The 13,432-nt window shown below is 50.8% G+C and overlaps 1 protein-coding gene across 1 annotated transcript in view; it reads left to right on the forward strand.

The window, feature by feature from the left end:
- The first annotated feature begins 7,100 nt into the window (after positions 1-7,100).
- Positions 7,101-13,432, forward strand: part of PYGL (glycogen phosphorylase L) — a 59,701-nt gene continuing 53,369 nt past the window's right edge. Inside the window, exons 1-2 of the mRNA XM_083612413.1 lie at positions 7,101-7,323; positions 10,532-10,776. Coding sequence (XP_083468539.1) covers positions 10,534-10,776 — 243 coding nt within the window. The 5' untranslated portion in view covers positions 7,101-7,323; positions 10,532-10,533. The remainder of the gene's footprint in view (positions 7,324-10,531; positions 10,777-13,432) is intronic.

Here is a 13,432-nt window from a genome sequence, read left to right on the forward strand (position 1 = left end):
CATTCTTCATAGGGGACTCACTCCATCCCCTTGATCATTCTGCACTTCCAGACAATCTTCAAGGGCAGCCCCATGCAGAGTGCACTGCAGTAATCTATCCCAAAGGTTATTAGTGCATGGGTCACTGATGTAATGATAATAATAATTTATTATTTGTACCCCGCCCATCTGGCTGAGTTTCCCCAGCCACTCTGGGCGGCTCCCAATTGAGTGTTAAAAACAATACAGCATTAAATATTAAAAACTTCCCTAAACAGGGCTGCCTTCAGATGTCTTTTAAAGATAAGATAGCTGCTTATTTGCTTCACATCTGAAGGGAGGGTGTTCCACAGGGTGGGCACCACTACCGAGAAGGCCCTCTGTCTGGTTCACTGTAACCTCACTTCTCGCAATAAGGGAACCGCCAGAAGGCCCTTGGAGCTGGACCTCAGTGTTTGGGCTGAACGATGGGGGTGGAGACACTCCTTCAGATATACAGGACCAAGACCGTTTAGGGCTTTATAGGTCAGCACCAACACTTTGAATAGTGCTCAGAAATGTACTGGGAGCCAATGCAGATCTCTCAGGACCGGTGTTATGTGGTCCCTGCGGCCACTCCCAGTCACCAGACTAGCTGCCGCATTCTGGATTAATTGCAGTTTCCGGGTCACCTTCAAAGGTAGCACCACATAGAGCGCATTGTAGTAGTCCAAGTGGGAGATAACTAGAGCATGCACCACTCTGGCAAGACAGTCTGGGGGCAGGGAGGGTCTCATCCTGCGTTCCAGATGGAGCTGGTAGACAGCCGCCCTGGACACAGAATTAACCTGTGCCTCCATGGACAGCTGTGAGTCCAAAATGACTCCCAGGCTGCGCACCTGGTCCTTCAGGGGCACAGTTGCCCCATTCAGGACCAGGGAGTCCTCCACACCAGCCCGTCTCCTGTCCCCCCAAAAACAGTACTTCTGTCTTGTCAGGATTCAACCTCAATCTGTTAGCCGCCATCCATCCTCCAACTGCCTCCAGGCACTCACACAGGACCTTCACCGCCCTCACTGGTTCTGATTTAAAAGAGAGGTAGAGCTGGGTGTCATCTGCATACTGATGGACACCCAGCCCAAACCCCCTGATGATCTCTCCCAGCGGCTTCCTATAGATATTAAAAAGCATGGGGGAGAGGACGGAACCCTGAGGCACCCCACGAGTGAGAAGCCAAAACCTCTCAGTCCAAGAATGTCTATAGCTGGTGAACCAACCACAGGTGGCCATAAGCCCTCCTTGCCACTGAAGTCACCTGTGTCTTCGGACACAGTGAAGCACTTCCAAACTACTTACCTGTTTTTTTGGGGCGGCACCTCACCTAGAATAGGCCAGCACCCTGATTCCTGAACCTCAGCCCCACTGACTCATGACCTCTGCCTTGCCAGGATTCCGGTTTGGTTTATTGGCCCCCATCCCTGCCTCCGGACACCAGTTCAGTACCTGAACTGCCTCTTCTGATTCAGATGGAATGGCGAGATAGCATAAAATGTCCCTCAAGCGATTATGCCTAGCAAGCTGGGTCTCTGTGTTTCCTCTACCTGCAAAGCCTCATGTGCTCTTAAGAATATGAGGAGCCCGCACGCAGGATCAGGCCAAAGGGGGCTCACCTAGGACAGCTTTTGTTCTCAGAGTGGTCAGCCAGAGGCCTCTGGGAATCCCACAAGCAGGATCTAACCTACCTCACAGGGTTCTTGTGAGGATAAAATGGGGAGCGGAAGAACTACCGTATTTTTCGCTCCATAGGGCACACTGGACCATAGGGCGCACCTAGTTTTTAGGGGGGGAATAAAGGGGGGGAATTATTTCCCCCCCCCCAGCCCCAAAGAGCAAAGAAGCCAAGACAGCGAGCGGGATCCATCCCGCTGGCTGTCTTGGCTTCCTCTTTAGCCACGCACAACCTCTCCAGCTGGGAGAGGCTGAGCGCGGCTTCGTTTTTACCCGCGGGGCTGGGGCGGGGGAAGCTCGGTCCAGGAGCGGCGGCAAGATTGTGTGCAACCTTGCCGCTGCTCCCACAGCTTGCGGGGCGGGGGGTGGGGGAAGCCTGAGCTTCCCCCGACCCCAGCCCCCAGAACAGGCTGCTATCCGCAAGCCTTCGGAGCCCAGCGGGAACTCCCGCCGGGCTCCGAAGGCTTGCGGATAGTTGCCTGAAGCCCGGGGAGCGCAGTGGGAGTTGTTGCTGTGCTCCCATGGCTGCAGGCTGCAGGCTGCTATCCACAAGCCTTCGGAGCGCGGGGGGAACTCCCGCCGTGCTCAGAAGGGTTGTGGATAGCTGCCTCAAGCCTGGAGGGCGAGAGAGGTCGGTGCGCACCGACCCCTCTTGCTCTCCAGGCTTCACCGAAAGCCTGCATTCTCTCCATAGGACACACACACATTTCCCCTTCATTTTTGGAGAGGAAAAAGTGCGTCCTGTAGGGCGAAAAATACGATAAGTAGGTCGCTTTGAGCTCCTTGGAGGAAAGATATAATTTTGAAACAAACAAACAACATAATGCATTCCCAGTTCAATCTCCAGGCGGGGGGGGGGGGGAATGCCTCTCTCTGTGAAATCCTGGGGAGCTGCTGCCAGTCAGTGCAGACATTATGGGGCTAGAAGGACCACTGGGTCTGGCTCAGTAGAAGGCAGCATCTTGTGTTCCTCTCCGACTTCCTTCCTGCAGGAAACTCCAGCTTCAACATCCGATTTCCCCCCAGCAACCGTAATGCAGGAAGCTGCAGAGAGCGATGGCTTCAGGATGGATTGATGTCAGGTCTATATTCAGTCACAGCCGGGGATCGTGGCCCTCCTCCTGCAGCTCCTTTGCCCTCCTCGGAGGTGCAGCATCAGGGAAAGCTCATTTCTCCTGTCGCCTCTAATATCACGGGCCTCAGCCAACTCTCTAAAGCAGAATTAAGCAGGACCCGACTGCAACTCCATTTGCCTCACCTGTGATTCCCAGGAACTCGGAGGCACACTGTCTCTGACAGGGAGAGAAAACATGGTAGCCATTGATGGCTTTCCTCTTCATCAATTTGTCTAATCCTCTATGAAAATCAACCAAATCAGTGGCCATCACTGCCTCCTGAGGGAGTCGTTGTTATTATTTTATTATTTATATTTTTATTATTATTATTTAAATTTGTATGCATTTTTTTTAAAAAAAATCACAAAATACAGAAAAAGCAAGAACAAAAACAAACCAATAATTCTCTCCCCCCTCCCACAACGCCTAAAAAAAGTGTACAGGACCGAGCTTTCCAAACTTTTCATCTGGGTGACACACTTTCTAGACATGCATCAATTCGCGACACAGTAAATCAGTTTTACTAGTTTGTGCTTAGACTAACCTTGTGAAGAATATAGAGAATATAAAGATTTGACGGATTATGAAAGAACCTAAGGAAGGGAAATGATTGAAAAACAGATGTAAAGGTGAGCAAGATAACTAACAGATGTGCAGTGAATGCGGTGGAAGACTTTTATAATATTTTAACTAGGATTTATATATTGTAATGTTTGAAGCATGAATTTGGTAATATTATTGATTATGAAAAGTATTTTTTGCTTTTGTCTTTTCTCAATTTTTTTTTTAGTTTGCATTTTGGAAAACATGTATATAAATGTGTTTACAGTGTTATGTATTGTCCTTTGTTTCTCTTTCTTTTTGTTTTCTTGTAAAATTCAATAAAAATTAATAATTAAAAAACACACACCCTTTTCCAGCCCTGGAAGGAGCACACGGAGCGTTTGTGCGACACACCTACACATTGCAGCCGACACATGGCCAGTTTGGAGAGCTCTGGTATAGGATGTTAATCAGACCAAAGCCTGGATGAAGAGGAATGTTTTTTTTACCTGATGCCTAAGGGTATAAGATAAAGACACCAGCCAAACCTCCCTGGGGAGAGCATTGCACAAACAGGGAGCCACTGTAGAAAAGGTCCATTCTCAAGTTGACATGCTCCGGAGCTTTTGTGGAGGGGAGGGTCACACGAATTCAGATGATGATTGAGGGGCCAGGTGAGTTCATATGGGGAGAGGGGTGCTTGACGTATTGCAGGCCTGAGCTGTTTAAGGCATAACAGGTCAAAACCAGCACTTTGCACTGGGCCTGGAAACTAAAAGGCAGCCTGTGCAGTTGGGCCAGGATAGGCTTAAACTGTCTTGCCCCAGTGAGCCACCAAATTCTGCACCAGCTGAAGTTTCCAAACCATCTTCAGAGGCAGGGCTATGAATAATGTGTTGCAGTAATCTAACCTAGAGGTTATCAGAGCATCTGGTACAGAGGCTGAGACCCTCCCTGCCCACAGACTGTCTCGCCAAAGGGGAGCATGCTCTGGTTATCTCTCACTTGGACTACTGCAATGTGCTCTACATGGGGCTACCTTTGAAGATGACCCGGAAACTGCAACTAATCCAGAATGTGGCAGTTAGACTGGTGACTGGGGCTGGCCGCCGAGACCATATAACACCAGTCTTGAAAGACCTCCACTGGCTCCCAGTACGTTTCTGAGCACAATTCAAAGTGTTGGTGCTGACCTTGAAAGCCCTAAACGGCCTCGGTCCAGTACACCTGAAGGAGCGTCTCCACCCCCATCGTTCTACCCAGACACTGAGGTCCAGCGGTGAGGGCCTTCTGGCGGTTCCCTCACTGCGAGAAGCCAAGCTACAGAGAACCAGGCAGAGGGCCTTCTCGGTAGTGGCGCCCTCCCTGTGGAACGCCCTCCCACCAGATGTCAAAGAGAACAACAACTATCAGACTTTTATAAGACATCTGAAGGCAGCCCTGTTTAGGGAAGCTTTTAATGTTTGACGCATTACGGTATTTTAATATTTTGTTGGAAGCCGCCCAGAGTGGCTGGGGAAGCCCAGCCAGATGGGCGGGGTATAAAAAATAAAATTATCTCGCAGTGAGGGAACTGCCAAAAGGCCCTCGGCGCTGGTCCTCAGTGTCCAGGTGGAACGATGGGGGTGGAGACGCTCCTTCAGGTATACTGGGCCACAGCCCTTTAGGGCTTTAAAGGTGAGCACCAACACTCTGAATTGTGCTTGGAAACATGTTGTTGTTTAGTCGTTTAGTCATGTCTGACTCTTCGTGACCCCCTGGACCAGAGCACGCCAGGCACTCCTGTCTTCCACTGCCTCCCGCAGTTTGATCAAACTCATGCTGGTAGCTTCAAGAACACCATCCAACCATCTCATCCTCTGTCATCCACTTCTCCTTGTGCCCTCCATCTTTCCCAACATCAGGGTCTTTTCCAGGGAGTCTTCTCTTCTCATGAGGCGGCCAAAGTATTGGAGCCTCAGCTTCACGATCTGTCCTTATAGTGAGCACTCAGGGCTGATTTCCTTCAGAATGGATACGTTTGATCTTCTTGCAGTCCATGGGACTCTCCAGAGTCTCCTCCAGCACCAGAATTCAAAAGCATCAATTCTTCGGCAATCAGCCTTCTTTATGGTGCTCGGAAACATACTGGGAGCCAATGTAGGTCTTTCAAGACCGGTGTTATGTGGTCTTGTTACGGGTCACCTTCAAAGGTAGCCCCACGTAGAGCGCATTGCAGTAGTCCAAGCGGGTGATAACCAGAAGGGGTGCATGGATCACTGATATTATTATTATTATTATTATTATTATTATTTATTATTATTATTTATACCCCACCCATCTGGCTGAGTTTCCCCAGCAACTCTGGGCGGCTCCCAATCGAGTGTTAAAAACAATACAGCATTAAATATTAAAAACTTCCCTAAACAGGGCTGCCTTCAGATGTCTTCTAAAGATAGGGTAGCTGCTTATTTCCTTCACATCTGATGGGAGGACGTTCCACAGGGCAGGTGCCACTACCGAGAAGGCCCTCTGCCTGGTTCCCTGTAGCCTCACTTCTCACAATGAGGGAACCGCCAGAAGGCCCTCAGCGCTGGATCTCAGTGTCTGGGCTGAACAATGGGGGTGGAGACACTCCTTCAGGTATACAGGACCAAGACCGTTTAGGGCTTTATAGGTCAGCACCAACACTTTGAATTGTGCTCAGAAACCTACTGGGAGCCAATGCAGATCTCTCAGGACCAGGGTTATGTAGTCCCGCTGGCCGCTCCCGGTCACCAGTCTAGGTGCCGCATTCTGGATTTATTGCAGTTTCCGGGTCACCTTCAAAGGTAGCCCCACGTAGAGCGCATGGCAGTAGTCCAAGCGGGCGATAACTAGAGCATGCACCACTCTGGCGAGACAGTCTGTGGGCAGGTAGGGTCTCAGCCTACGTACCAGATGGAGCTGATAAACTGCTGCCCTGGACACAGAATTGACCTGCGCCTCCGTGGACAGCTGCGAGTCCAAAATGACTCCCAGGCTGCGCACCTGGTCCTTCGGGGGCACAGTGACCCCATTCAGGACCAGGGAGTCCTCCACACAGATTGGAACAGATTAGAACTAGTTCAACTGTGAATGCCCTGACTTTGCTGGGATTCCCCTTCATAGGATGTCCGTAGGTTCTTGCATAATGAGAGGAGAAAAACGTTTCTCATTCATCCAAGATGGATGGAAACTTGTCCTCTTGAATCCGAAGAATTTATTGAAGGTGGCGGGTGGGAAAGGAAGAGGAACCCTTGCAACTGCCTACCGATAAGCTCTTATCCTTTTGCAAGAAGCTTCTGCCCCCCCCTCCTCACCGTGCAATGTTTAAATGCGTATTTTAACCACGGACGTTTCTACCCCAACGCTTTCCCATGGTGCTGTTTCACTGCGTCTTTTAATCCAGACGCCCTAAACGCCATGCGTGCAAATCGCTTAGAACCCTAAATCTGGCACGAATCTGGTTCACCAACGAACCAATAGCTTTGCCTACTCAGAGGTAAGGCCCTTTGAGCTCAATGGGGCTTACCCTCGGGTAAAGAGGGGGTGAGGGCCGCCGATTTCCGCTTCACGTCCCTGCCTGCCTGCCCGCCCTGCCCTCGGGGCCTGGCAAACTCCTGGCTGCGCCTGCCATCCCTCCTGCAACCGGAGCAACGCCAAAGCGGCTGGGGAGGGAAGAAGGAGCACCGCGGGAGGGGCGGCAGCCAGTCGGGAGCCCGATCCCGCCCCGCTTCCCCATTCCAGGGCTGCGCTGCTCCGCCCGCCCCTTCGGGCAAGAAAACTTCCCTGTCCAGCGATTAGGAGGCGGGGTCCCGAGGCTAACAGGCGTCCGCCTCGGCCAATGGCAGCCTATAAAAAGAGGGGCGGGGGCGGGCCTTGGCTCTTTCCGGGAAAGATCCTCGAAGCGCCTCTGCGCAGCACCGAACCCCGAAAAGAGAGGGGGCACCATCTTCCGACGCCCCGGGATCCAGCGCAGGTAAATGCTTCGCGATGGGCGACGCCCGTCTGCGCTCTTGTCCTGCTTGGCGTAGCTCCCTGGGGGGCAGGAAGCAAGGGAAAGTTCTGCAGGACACGCCCCAGGGGAGAAAGTTTTGGGGGCATTTGGGGGGCGGGGAGGGTGCCCCCTACCCCTCGCAAGTAAGCGCGCAAGGGGAGAAGGGGGAGAGGTCCGGGTAGGCGCTGCTGCAAACGGTGCGTAAAAGCGCACAGGGTAGAAGCGAGGCAAGCGGCTGGCTCTGAACTTTCTCGGGTGCGAGGAGGCACTTCCTTGGGGTGGAGGGGGACCCCCCCCCAGACTCATGCGCACACCTCGGGACAACTTTCTTCAAGGATGTTTTGCTCCCCCCTCCCAAACTCCCCACGGAAGAGTGGAAGGGAAGAGTGCAGGCGGTTCTGTTTAAGTGATTTTCCTTGCCTGCCAGGCAAAAAAAGCCACAGTTCACACGTGACTCTGAAAGAGGCGTGTTGCACTTCTGAGGTCCGCAAGAGGAGTGTGAACGCTTCCGTCGGATGCGCGTTCTCTGGGGGGGAAAGAGCCCCTCATCCGCTTTAAAGGTCTCAATCTTTCCCCCATAGAGGCAGCTCAGAAGTGACGCTGCGCTTCCGTGCACGCCCTTACTTGCCGGAGAGTAAGCCTCATAGAACGCAGTGGGAGTTAATTCGGAGTAAGCGTGCTTAGATTTGGGGCTACACAGTGCAATCCCAAGTATGCTTACTCGCGAGCAAGTGAGGTCTCCTTTAAAAATGCCTCTGCATAGGGTGTTATTTCTGCCACGGACCCTCTCTGACCCACAAGTGGGGCTTTTCCCAGGACCAGTTAAACTCATTGATTTTGGACCTTCTCAAACCCGAGGCCTGAATTGCTTTTGGGATCTCTACATTGGTGTTTTGTCCCACTGATCACGGCCTTTAGGTTGGAAAGGGACTGACTTTGACTTTTCTGCATCAAGAGGCAGTGTGGTGTAGTGGTTAGACTAGGACCTGGGAGAGACCAGGGTTCAGATCCCCACCCAGCCATGAAGCTCACTGGGTGACCTTGGGCCAGACCTCTAAGCCTAGCCTACCCCACAGGGCTGTTGCAAGGATTAAATGAGATGGGGGGTGCACCGCCGTGAGATCCTTGGAGAAAAAGATGGGGGTATAAATGCAAGCAATAAATAAATTTATTTATTCTCTAGTCTGATGGGCGTTGTAGTCCAAAAATCTGGTGGGCACTAGGCTGGGGAAGGCTGGTCTGCAGTCAAGAAAGAGACCCATCTCGCCTGCATGGTGGACTTTTGATCTGAAAACTGCCCCACTGTTGCACCCGGGTCCAAAATCCTGGACTAGACGGGCCTTGGGCCTGTTCCAGTAGGCTACTTTGTTACGTTCTCATGTTTGCAAATGGTGTTGCTTGCCACCCTGGACTCCTTTGGGACGAAGGGCAAGATGTAGATTGCAATAACCAAAGCGGAAATAAAATATTCGCACTGGGATAGCATGAGACTCTTCAGGGTCTCCGAGTCCCACAGTGGGCAAAAGACTCCTGCATCGCAGGGGGTTGGACTGGATGACCCTCAAGGTCCCTTCCAACTCCAGGATTCTGTGAACTGACCAAAGTCCAAAGCGGTTTGGAGAGAGACGTAGCCCATTGTGCTGCAACCAATTTATCTGGGCTTTCATGAAAGCCCAAGTGGGGATCCACGACTCGTGTGCAAAAAGGAAGGAGGAAATTGAGGTTCTTTTCTTGCTGTGTCTAAAGTTGCTGCCTGCCAACTTCCCTTCTTTCTCAGGCAGAAAAGATTTTCTCTGTCGTTGTGACTGGCCTGGTTAGCACTGAAGCATGTAATCTGGGTTTGGGCAGAACACTTCAGGCGGCAGTTGAGAGTTCCTATAAAATAATACTCTTCTAGACCCCCTTCTGCCTGACATGAGACTAGGGCCCTGCAGGACTTGATCATCTCCCACAGGGCCTGTAAGACAGAGCTATTCCACCTGGCCTTCAATTTGAATTAGCCTGATCCTGTGTTCCCTTTTCCTCTTCTATGAAGAAACCCTTTCTGGGACCCCACATTTAAATTCTTCCCTGGTCTCCTTGCTGGCCGTAGTAGGACCAACTTGGCCAGTTAGCCCTGGTGATCATTTGATGTCTACTGACTGGGTTCCCCTCCCCCAGTGACCCCTGAATTTTTGAATTTTATTGATATTGATGCTGCATTTTATGTTGTGTTTTATGCTGTTTTTAAGTCACATTTTAATCAATGTTTTATATTTGCTGTTAGCAGCCCTGAGCCTGGTTTTTAAACTGGGAAGGGCGGGGTATAAATAAAAAAATATTTTTATTATTATTATATGACATGCTAGCTGCCTAGGTACATGGTGCATGGGTGTTCATATGTAAGAGTATTCCATCATGTAAGCCTGCCTTTGCAATCTGAGGTGGTACACCCCAAGCTCTGATTTCCCACCTTTGCACCCCCAATATGCACCTTTGCAAACCCAGTTGCCAAGGCAGTGTTTGCAGTAACTGACGTCAGCTCCCTCCCCCAGTTTCCAGCCCCCCCAATCTCCTGCACCTCTCATAGAAGCGGGCCACTCAACCTGAACCCACAGGATGCAAAGAAAGGCGAAACTTAATTTTGTAATTTAAGTTTAGGAACTTAATTGGAGAGTTAAAATCGAGATGTGGAAATATCGACGAAAGGCAGGATTGAGATTTGGACATGCTTCAAGGTTCAGACTATGGGAAGTCGTACAATTAATAATTACAATTTGGAAGATAATTTGACCTTTTTATTTTAGTTTTTTAGTTTTATTGGATTATGATTTGATATGTTAATTGAATGTCTTTTATTGGAAAATTAATAAAAATGATCTAAAAAAAAAGAGGAACTTAAACGCCAGCCCAAACTCCTAATTCCACCTGTGTCCAGGAAAGGGGCTGTCTCCCAGCTGCTTCTTTCAGAGCCCAGCTCACTTTTAAACCAGACTCCTCCTCCTCCTCTTTCTTCCTTCATTCAGTCGCTTCTCAGCCCCACAGAGGGAGGCAGAGCAGGAGGGAGGCTGGCCTGAACAGGAAAGGGCTGTACCCGGTTGCTGGCCGGGAGCTCCAGAGTTCAGTGCCTTCCCGGCCGCACTCTCTCTCTTGGCGGCTGGGCCGTATTGTGCGAAGGGCACCCAGCGCTGTTGTCTCCTTCCTCCGACAGCCATGTCTCGCCCTCTGACGGACCAGGAGAAGCGCAAGCAGATCAGCATCCGTGGCATCGTTGGCGTGGAGAACGTGGCGGAGCTGAAGAAAGGCTTCAACCGGCACCTCCACTTCACCCTGGTCAAAGACCGCAATGTGGCCACCCATCGGGACTACTACTTTGCCCTGGCCCACACCGTCCGCGATCACCTGGTGGGCAGGTGGATCCGCACACAGCAGTACTACTACGAGAAGGACCCCAAGGTGAGACATGCGGGGCAAGCCAGAAAGCGGCTCTTATTGCTGCTTTGACACAGTTGAGCTGTGGAACTCCTTGCCACAGTAGGCAGTGATGACCACCAACCTGAACTAACGTTGGCCTGCTGTCCAGCAGCCTCTTGCTTAGCTGGTCCATCAGGACTCAGATTTCTATTTATGATTTGGTTAAATTGTGGATCATTCCATAGTTTATATAACATGCTTTGATTGCTAGCAGGCCTTTGTTTCTTGAACAGGTGGGATACATATTTTCAAAATAAGCAGGGGCAAAGTTCCCATGCTGAAAAATCAAGGAGTTCCAGGACCTAACTTCTTTAAATTATCGTACACGGAAATCGCCTTGGCGCGGTGATTTAGAAGGTGATTAATAAATCGGCAGTGGGTCCGTGCAGGTGTGTAAATCACCCACTGACTGCTTCTTGGAGACTCTCGCCTGGTGGTGTTAGGTGTGGTCCTTGGAAAAACAGACAGGCTTGAGGTGGTGATGGATGTGCCGTCCTTGGTTGAATTGCAAGAGCCACATGCCTTCGCATGCCGCCGCTCCTCATGTTCCCAGCCATGTTCCCAGCCATGTTCCCAGGTGAAACCAGCGCCATTGTTCCAACAAGGGTGAGGTCCGAGATCAGGGTGTTCTCCTTGGCAATGTGTGTGGCAGGACAAAAAGCAGCAGCTCAGGTGCCCTGCAAGGCTGTCCTCCTGTTGCTTTGGGGGACCTGGCTATATATGCACACATGACACAGTTGTGCAACATGTGCCTTGTGTAATGTCTCTAACACAAATAAGTGGGGATGTCTTCAGCACCCTGGTCTCTCTCCCTACTCGGAGACTGACAGTCTCTTAGGCAGGGAACTTGAGTCCTTGACCCAAGCCTCTTATCACTTACCTTTCATGCTAGTTTCCACATTTTTGTTGTTGTTTAGTCGTGTCCGACTCTTTGTGACCCCCTGGACCAGAGCACGCCAGGCACTCCTGTCTTCCCCTGCCTCCCGCAGTTTGGTCAAACTCATGCTGGTAGCTTCGATGACACTGTCCCACCATCCCGTCCTCTGTCGTCCCCTTCTCCTTGTGCCCTCCATCTTTCCCAACATCAGAGTCTTTTCCAGGGAGTCTTCTCTTCTCCTGAGGTGGCCAAAGTCTTGGAGCCTCATCTTCAGGATCTGTCCTTCCAGTGAGCACTCAGGGCTGATTTCCTTCAGAATGGAGAGGTTTGATCTTCTTGCAGTCCATGGGACTCTCAAGAGTCTCCTCCAGCACCAGAATTCAAAAGCATCAATTCTTCGGCGATCAGCCTTCTTCATGGTCCAGCTCTCACTTCCATACATCACTACTGGGAAAACCATGGCTTTAACTATACGGACCTTTGTTGGCAAGGTGATGTCTCTGCTTTTTAAGATGCTGTCTAGATTTGCACATTTTTACATGCACTTTTTGTGAATGCCTCCATGTTTGAGGGTGCTGGTTGGAGGGCTGCCTCACAAAATGCGGATTTTGAAGGATGGCTGGGTTTAAGTTGGAGGCTTGTAGGCAGCAGTGCTTCTGAATCTCTGTTGCTGGAAATCCCAGGAGCGGAGAACTGTTCTTGTGCCTTGCTGGTTTCTGCAGGAGACTGTCATCGGAACAGGGAGGGAGGCAGGGGGATACAGAGAACCTCCGCAAATTCTGAGAAGCAGCTCCTGTCTGGCAGTAGGGAAAGCCACACCTCCAGCAGAGCAGAGGGGGAAAGAGGTAGCTGGGTGGAGGGAGGGCTCGAAGATGCTACTGAGATCCCAAGCGCCTCACCTATGACGGCTGGCCAGGAGGCACACACCGTCGCCCTGCTTGTGCATAGGGGTGAAACGGAAGGAGGGGAGGTGGAGATTTGGGGTATCCGAGTTCTTATGTTGGGGGAGAAGCCGGAAGGGACCACTCCCGGAATCTGCAAGTGACTAAGACGGACATGAAATTTGTGGTTCTGCACTGTAAATAGTTTGCACAAATAAAAACCTGCAAAAGGCAGGTCGGAGTCCTGCCTGGTTACTCGTGAGCAACCACCTGACAGTTTCCCATGGAGGAGCGCAGGCTTCAGAGGCTTCGCGTTGCTATCGCTGAAGCCAAGGAGCCTGCATTCGCTCCATAGGACGCACACACATTTCCCCTTAATTTTTGGAGGGGGAAAAGTGCGTCCTATAGAGCGAAAAATACGGTAGGTGGTTTCTCTTTAAATTGCAAACAGAATTGCAGAAGTCTACTTTATTTATTTCTCTTTTCATTCTATTATTATTCCTCCCTCCCTTTGCTTTTGCTTTGTTTAGTTTTGCTCTGCTTTCCTTTTCCACCTAGATAGCTCAGTTGGTTAGAGCGTGGTGCTCACAATGCCAAGGTTGCAGGTTTGATCCCTGTAAGGGACAGCTGCATATTCCTGCGTTGCAGGAGGTTGGACTAGATCAGGTAGATCCCTGGCTGATCCTGGCAGATCGTGGGATCCTTATTGTGTACAAAAAGTTACGGGGGAGGGGAAGCTAAAAAAACCCCTCTATGCAATCCTGCCCCCAAAAAGCTGAACAATTCTGGCCAATCCACCCACCCCACGCACGCTCCTCCTCCCTCCAATGGGTAGATCACTGCCAGTTTTTTAATAGTGGGAGCAGATCACAGTCTCTTG

Source organism: Podarcis filfolensis (genome assembly GCF_964270895.1).
Source record: "Podarcis filfolensis genome assembly, chromosome: 1".
NCBI lineage: Eukaryota > Metazoa > Chordata > Lepidosauria > Squamata > Lacertidae > Podarcis > Podarcis filfolensis.